We start from the raw sequence: 8,641 nt of genomic DNA, 5'->3' as shown, positions 1-8,641 counted from the left end.
TGTTCTTCCTTCCTTCCTGATGTTCCAGGATTCCTTCTTTTTTCATTTTCTCTTTGTTTTGTTCATTCTTTTAGAGTAGATATGTTGGTTGACAAATTCTGTTAGTTTTGTTCATCTGAGAATGCCTTATTTTGCTATTTAAAAAGTGTTTTTTTTAATTGACACAACATTGTAAGCTGACTATACTTCAGTTAAAAATACATACTTAAAGTAAAAACATTTTCTTTTGTTGAAGTACAGTCCATCTACAATGTTGTTACTTTCTGGTGTACCACAGAGTGATTCAACTTTATATATATAGGCCATTATGAGGTACTGAATTCCCATGCTGTACAGGAGGACCTTGTTTTTTATCTATTTTATAGATAATAGTTAGTTGATTTGCTCTTCATTTTTGAAGGTTATTTTTGCAGAATACAGAATTCTGAGTGGGCAGTTCTCTCAACACTTGAAAAATATGTAACTTCCTTTTGGGCTCCCTGATTTCTCATGAGAAATTTGCTGGAGGCATTCAGAATTTTTTCTTTGGTCTTTAGTTTTTAGGTGTTTATCTATAATATGTCAGAGTGGATTTCTTTGGGTTAAGATCCTGTTTGGAATTTGTTCAGTCTTAAATATTTAGGTTTGTTTATTTATTTATATTTATTTATTTATTCATTCATTCATTCATTCATAACAAATTTGGCAAAATTTTAGCCATTATTTCTTTGAATACTTTTCTAGCCCTACTGCTTTATCCTCTCTGGGACTCAGAATGCATAAATGTCATATTCATTGATATTGCGCCCATCTGTCCCTGAGGCCCTGTTCATTTTTCAGTCTATTTTCTCTTTGTTTTTCAGTTTGGGTAATTTCTATTGTCGTGTCTTCAAGTTCAGTGATTCATCTGTTCTTTTCTGCTGTTGAGTCCATGTATTGAGATTTTTATTTCAGGTATTAGGTTATTTGGTTCTAAATTTCCATGTGGCCTTTTACTTTTGCTGTGATTTTGTGTTTCTTTGCTGACTTTTTTGTTTGTTTGTTTGTCTTTCATTTGTTTCAGGTGTGTTTGTAGTTGCTCACTGAAGCATTCTGTGATGGCTTTTAAAGTGTTGTTTGGTAACTGTTACCTGTGTCATGCCAGTGTTCTTATTTATTGATTATCTTTTCTCCTTTCACTTGAGATATTCCTGGTTCTTGCTATGTTGAGAGAATTTTTGTTACTCAGTGCTGGACATTTTGGGTATTATATTATGAGGTTCCAGATCTTATTTAAATATTATGTTTTAGTAAGTCATTTCTGTTAATGTTCCAGCAGGGAGAAGGGGATAATGCCAGTTAGGATTTGAAGCTCAGATTTTAATCTTGGCCTTTGCTGACACTCATCTGGGGAGGGGCTCCATGTTACTGCTGATTGTGGACCAGAGTTCGGGCTTCCCCCCAAGGCCTCTGCAGGTACCTTCTTTCTGGGATGGCAAGGGGTGCCCTACTGTCATTGGTGGAATTCCTGATGTTCCACTGGGCCTCCTGTCATAACCCAAACATGGAGGCAGTGAGGGGGATGGAGGTCCTCGTTCCGCATGTGGTGTCTACATTGCAGGTGGGGGCTTGTCTTCCTGTAATGTTTGGCTGGAGTCAGGCAGTAACTGTGTAAGTTTTCTGTGTTTCCACTGTCCCTTCATCTCCTTTGGCTGGAGAGAGCAGGCTTTCTGGGGACATTTTTTATTTGCTCCCATTGGTGTTTCTGGGTTGTTGGCTTCCCTGGCACCTAGTGTGGGATGCATGAGACAAAAAGAAAACTCAGGAAGTCACCACTGTGTAGTTCCTCAGGTCCTGATCCCTGGCCAGTCTGCCACATTCTCTTCACCTCTCAGCATGTTTTTGTTTCTTTCAAATATAAAGCCTAGGGAGTCTAGCCATGCTTAGTGGGAAGAGCAGGGAAAAGTATGTTTATCCATCTTTCCAGAAGCAGAAGTCCAAATTTAATTAACTTTGAATGGGTAATGCATTCATGTGACATACAAGTTGAGTGATATAAAAAGAAGTTACAGTGAAATTAACTTTCTCCCATCCACTTCCCCTCTTAGTTGGCAACAGTGCTTCTGGTTACTGTGCTTCCTTCTGAGGTAACTTTACAGATACCAGCAGACATACACAGATGCGTTGTTACCCAGGTGGTGGCATACTGCATACACTGTATCCTGTTTTTTTTCTCATAACACTGCAATTTAGTGAACCTTCTGGATTCATACAAGAAGAACTTCTTTATCATTTTTCATGGCTTCATGCTGTTCCAGTGCATGGAGTTGCCATGTGTATGTAACCACTTGCACTGTTTAGGTGTTGGTCCTGTTACCTGATATATTTATTTTCCCTTCCATCTTAGTGTATTCTGCACATTTCTTGTGTTTTCTGTGTACACCGGAGTCAGGGTCCTGTGTAAGCTGAAGTGTGTTGGAGACAGGTGCTTGTGACTGAAGTCTTCATTTTATGATAAGTCATATGTATACTCCATAAGTATTTGGAGATACTCATTACAGCTGCTTTCCTAGACTTGGTTCTCCATCATGTTCACAAGGGCTCTTTGGTCCACAGCTTGCTTTTCATAGGTGTCAACAAAAGATTTTGGGTATAAGCTCTATATACCCTTATTCACTTTCATGGGTTTAGGTGCTTCCACATAACACTTAACAGAATGTATGCACTTTGTTGTTATTTCTAAGGGGCATGAAAACACAGGTCTACTATGATTTGGGGTCAGATACTTGTATCTACCTTTTGGGAGAGATGAGATTGATTTTGTTATCATTTAAATTTTTGAGCATGGTAGTTTCATTCTCACTAAATTAGCACTTTTTCTTTAGGGTGGTGATTTTTTTCTTTTGAGTAGAAATATTGCCCTCAAATTCTTGGTGAACTTGAGTAAAGTCATGAATTGAAGAACCTTTTTGCCTTTGTCTCTTGATATTCTTTCATGTTCTCTTGGCAGTTTAATGCTAAATCCATGCATAATTAAGTTTGATCTTGCACAGAGGATGGAGTCTGGAACTTGCACTGATAGACTGGAACTTGCACTGACAGACTGCGTGAGGATTTTTTTTTTAATTTCAATTTTTTAATTTGATATTTCAAAATATATAAAACATCAAGATTCTTACACCAGTTATCTCAAATGAGACCATACAAAGCAATTTTAAAGTGTATACAACAATCATTCCCCCCTTCAGTTTTGCTACTTTATACAACTATGGGATAGACAGAAAATTGAATGGCATGCGCCTAGTTGGAAAATTTCACCTGCTTACAAAAAAAAAAAGGAAGAAATTAAGAAATCTCAAAATCAAACATGTAGGATACTTGCTATTTTTTGTCTGCAAGTCAATTTACAATTTTTTTTTTTAATTTAGTAGGCACTGGGGACTGAAAATTTTAGCTGCCCAGTTTTATCCAACTACCCAACAGAAAGCAGCACAAATGAAAGTCCCAACACTCTGTAAACTTTGAGGGACTGAGAGAGTAGACACTATTTTTTATGTGTAGTAGATTCAATTGTTGAGCCTGCAAATGTAGGCTTTTTTCTCTTAACAGAAATAAATATCCTCAGGGTCTTTCCTCTAGCTTCAGTGGGCTGAGTTCAAGAATAGTGAAGAACCCCTCATGTGAAATTTAAAGTGTGACAACTCTGAAATATTCTGATGCATTATACAAAATTTTGCTAGTTGCATAGACCAAAGACAGATGTTTTGCTAAATGGCACTGAAGAAAATCCTGACCCAAGTGGCACTACTTGGTCCAAATGTTACTGACCAAAGAAAATGATACAACAATATTTATAGGCTCACCTTTAAGAAATGGTTGACATTAATACTGTACATATTTTACACATCAAATACATAGTCCAAGAGTTTATAAAAGAAATTCATGCATTATTACCTTTAAGAATATCAATGTACAACATACCCAGGCGCCCCAGTAATTGTGACATTTCAGGTGGACACAGTGTTATGTACAAAAACAATCAATTTATCTTCTGTGTTAAGTATATAATTTAAAGAAACTTCAGAGATTACTGAGGAAAAACTTAGTCCACTGAAGATTGATAACAAGTGTCAATCTGTGGGATTTTTAAGTATTTCCTTTAAAAAAAAAACACCCAGAAAACATAACCTCTGTACAAAGAAAAATATAAAAATTCTGGAAGATCATGTCTGATCACACTACATAATTTAGAATGAAATGTCAGTGGTTTAAAGATTTTCTGTCTTATTCCTTTGGCAGCCTTAATTTGTGAACTAATACTCGTATTTAGCTCAGCTGCTTTTATGGCACAAGAGCCCAGTTTCAAAATGGTGGCACTGATTTTCCTTATAACAGCACTATTTTCAGCAGCAATTATATTTTTAAAGGTTAACAATTTGTACAACAAATGTCTAACTATGCTTATTCCTACTTTTTACTCAACAGTTATGATCTTTACAAAAAGCTAATATCTACATAGAGAACCATCTTTTACTTGCCCCATCTCATCTCTGACTTGGTTGAGGAAGTACAGGCATTTCAGATTAGGTATTTATGTGTTTTAGATGGGATTCCTGGATTTATGTGAATATAAAAATAAGACAAAATAATTCTTAGGTACATTCTAGTGTCCCAGTAATTAGTTACATGATAAATAGTACCTACCTGCTGACCACCTATAAAAGATGAGACATTCCGAGGCACCCTAAAAACCTAGGTCTGTAACAGGTGAACAAGAAGGCCATTTTACTCAATTCTGATGCAGTCACCACTGACTGCTATTTAAGGTGTTTACTGGTAACCAGCAAGTTTAACTGAAGAGATGTCACTAAATTCAAACTGAAAATATATATTTAAAAGCAGCAATTTACATTGAGGGAAATATGGTTCTTGTGTGTTCTGTGTAAAGAGAGATTATGAATAAAGGGAATTGGCAACTGAGCACCCTAATTCAATTCCATGAATACAGGTTCCATGATAAGATATCTACTACATGCATTTTGCTTAAAGTAACTGCCTAAAACTCACCAGCTCTATAGAGTTAAACTCTGTATTAAAGGACTATTGAGTTACAGGGGAATTGGCCATATCAGGTAGCTAGTGACATAGTACCAGTTGTGAAAATTTAGATAAATGAGTTGACAAATGGATTCATTGAATATGTTAATATTTTGAATGAGAAGACAATTCACCAGGATAATATATCCACATGTATGTTGATCTGACAAAAACCACAGACTGATATCAAATGGATAAAAAAATACTGGGGAAAAAGTGAAAATGCCAACCAAAATAACAAGGTGGGTGGGCTGGGTGGGAGAGCACATTTAAGGCATCTAAAAAAAAAAATTCCACATCGCTTTGGCTTATTAAAATATTTTACACTATCTTTTTTCTTTTTAAAGAAGATTTGAAAGCACCTAAAAATCAAGCAGATTGTTAAAAAAATCCCGCATGGCAAATTCAGTTTGTAAGCGTCATTCAGATATTTGTCAAGGAAAATAAAGAAGCCTCTGCCCATGAGATTGCACATGGTGGAAGAGGTCCTTCCAACCCTGTCTATCTTATGCTGGATGGCAGCCCAGAGGTTCGCAGTGCAGCAGCTACAAACAAGGTGTTACTCTCTGGAAGGGAAGGGACTGTGGAATTTCCACTGGTTGGCGAGCAACCCAGCTTTAATTTTTCCAGATACTCTGCATGTACAGGCTTATGACACTGGAGAACTTTGATGGCATCCTTTACTTTGAACCACTCTGTCTTCCTTCCTGTATTAACAGAATCTTCCCAGTCTTCTAATATTTCAGTGACATTAAGGACATAGACATATGCCCTGTGCTTTCTGTCTTGGTTCTCAAATATGCCCAGGAATCTGCCTGACTTTCCTTTGACTCCAGCCTCTTGGAAAGCCTCCCTCACGGCAGCACCGGCAGGCTCCTCCTGGGGCTCCAGTCCTCCTCCTGGGCCAGTCCACTGGTCCGGGACGAAGCCTGCCCACCTGCAGCACCTGGTCCTCCTGCTCGCTCCGGAAGCACAGGGACGCCGCCCGCTTCTTGAAGCCCTCGCGGTCCTAGGTCCGCGGCCTAGGGGGGCATGGACCTCATCGCAGAGGCGGGCTCTCGCTACCGCGGCCCCTGCGGAGGCCGCCAACCCGCCGGGGCGCGGGGGCGAGGGCGTGTCGGGGCCCAGGGCGACGCGGCCGGCCAGTCCCGGAGCCGGCGGCCGCTCCGACGCGGGGCGGGGCGCGAGCGCTGGTCCCTGCAGCCCGGGCGCCGCGGAAGGAGCGCGGCCTCCGCCCGGGCGTCTGTGGCTTTCCCCGGAGCCCGCCGCCCGCTCGCCCCGGTTCCCACCGCTGCCGCCGCCTCCCAGGGCTGAGCGGGGCGCGAGGTGCGGGGAGTCGGCAGCAGGGGCTCCCGCCGGCCCGGCAGCAGCGCCGCGGCAGCGCGAGGCGTTTGGTGTCGGCTGCGGGCCGTCCCGTCAGGGCCCTCTGACGTGCTGCGTGTGCACAGGTGGCTGCGCGGTGCCCGTCAGTGCGCCGCCCGTGGCGGGGTCTGTGTTCGGGAACGGGTGTTTTTGTGGCTGCAGTTGCCGCAGTTCGTCCCGGCCCTCCAGACCTCCCGAGCCCCACTCTCGGCCTCGTGGTCCTGGCATGCCCGCTGCTTCTGCCCCGGATGCTTCCTCTGGGCTCCGCCCCCAGCACGTCCACGTCACGCCTGCTGCCTTAGTCCTGCAGAAATCCTGCCCTTTGGGTTTGTGCCACCTTCTGTAAGTTGAAAGCTTCTGGACCAAGTGCGGCAGTGAGATGGAGTGAGAAGAGGAGGTGAGCAAATTGATTTCTGTCCTGTACCTCTTTTTTTTTTCCTACCTTTTCAAGATATTATTTCAAGATGCCTTTCTGAGGGCAAGGTTTAAAATTCACTCCCTTAGCTTTGCTGTTATTCTTCATTTCTAATAAATTGGGAACTACAAATACTCTACTTTTAAAAATGGTTGTATATGTTTACTCATTTGTTTTGGAATAAATTTGATGAAGATGAGTTTATGGGAAAGCAAAGTGTGACCAGGGGTTAGGAATTTAAGTGGAAAATTGAATCTTCATGAAGCTTTCCACATTTCATTAGATGTTAAATTCTACAGTGAAGTTTCATATGATTATTAACTATAAGTATATTCCTAAATATCGTGGTTAAACTGTTATTAAAATAATATATCATAAAGCCATTAATATTTTTACATAATACAGTTGTTTGATTATTGAATTTTTCTTGCGGGATATTAGTCAGCAACCTCAGTTTTTTCTTTTAGTGATTTTGTAACAAGAATAAAAATATATTTTAAATCTGTGTGACACAGTTTTATTAAAATGACTTGAGAGTGTATGAGCATTTTTCAGTTTATTTTCTTCTTTCACATTATATTTTTAATTTTGTGTCCTTCTACATTGTATTCTAAAATTTGGAACCGATTGATATGTGCTTTTCACTTCACTATCATGAGGGATGTTTTTTCAAATGATACTGAAAAATTTAGTAATTCATCTTTTGTCAGTATTAAAAGCAGACCAGCTAGGCTCCTTTGTGCCTCACTAAAAATAATACCAGAACATAAGAAAGGTTTCTGTATTACTTTATGTGCTCTGTGATAGCGTCTTTTCTGTGAACACTCTCAATTCCAAATAAGACCCTGACATTGAAAATTTACTTGTACATACACAGGGGTTATATTATGCTTCCATGACCCTTGAAATGAGTATGGATGCAGACAGAAATCTTTGCGTTGTTCTCCCTAAGGTATTGCCATCAGAGAGTCAGCAAAAGTGGTTGACCAAGCCCAAAGGAGGGTGCTGAGGGGAGTTGATGACCTGGACTTTTTCATAGGGCATGAAGCCATAGATAAACCCACGTATGCCACAAAGGTAAACTCCCCACCGGGATTTGCTTCTGTAAGTGTATCACCAAGAACAGAGAGTAGGATGAATCATGCAAAATGGTAGATTTCATAGCAATTGTACTTGTGAGCTGTGTATTTTATTCTTGTGTTGGGAAAGAGGTTTTGTTGTTGTTGGTTTTGAATGGGGTATTTTTCAAAATTGAAGTATAGTTGATTTACAGTGTTGTGTTAGTTGAACAAGGTATTTTTCATGTGGGGAATCAAGTGAATTTAAGAAACCCCAGAATGCAGGATTGACTCTGGAAATGCTGGGCTTCATGTGAGAGCAAGATCTGCTTCTGTGGAAAATTGCAGGTTGACTCACTGACCTGTCAGATGTAGAAGAGCTGTAGACTGATTAATTAAAAAGAAGCACTAAAATTGTTTAACTAGGTATTTGTTCTAAAAACCTCCAAACTCCAAATGGAATGGTATGGCAGATTAGCTGTACTTTTGCATCTATTACTCCACTGTTAAGATGATACTTTGTACTTAGAGATGTGAAGTAGAATATAAATGATAATATAACTTAATATTTCTGGTAAAGTGCCTGTTATTTCTTTACATAAATTAACATTCACCCAGTTCAAAGGACCTGTTTTCTCTAATAACTCAGTCTCTTCTGGGCCAGTGTTTTTAAAACTGTTGCTCTTACTGACATGGACTGAAGCTTGACATAGTTTGATTTCTCTTGCTTTAGTGGCCAATAAGACATGGA

The 8,641-nt window shown here is 39.9% G+C and overlaps 1 protein-coding gene across 1 annotated transcript; it reads right to left on the bottom strand.

Annotated features, from left to right (window-relative positions):
• Positions 1-3,069: 3,069 nt before the first annotated feature.
• LOC141576104 (uncharacterized) lies at positions 3,070-6,471 on the bottom strand (the record flags this gene model as incomplete). Its single annotated transcript, XM_074358582.1, has 1 exon — positions 3,070-6,471. A coding segment is annotated over one exon (915 nt), but the record flags the coding sequence as incomplete, so codon positions are not given.
• Between the last annotated feature and the right edge of the window lie 2,170 nt (positions 6,472-8,641).

This window comes from Camelus bactrianus, chromosome 36, assembly GCF_048773025.1.
Source record: "Camelus bactrianus isolate YW-2024 breed Bactrian camel chromosome 36, ASM4877302v1, whole genome shotgun sequence".
Classification (NCBI taxonomy): domain Eukaryota; kingdom Metazoa; phylum Chordata; class Mammalia; order Artiodactyla; family Camelidae; genus Camelus; species Camelus bactrianus.
This window is presented reverse-complemented; position numbering and strand designations above follow the sequence as displayed.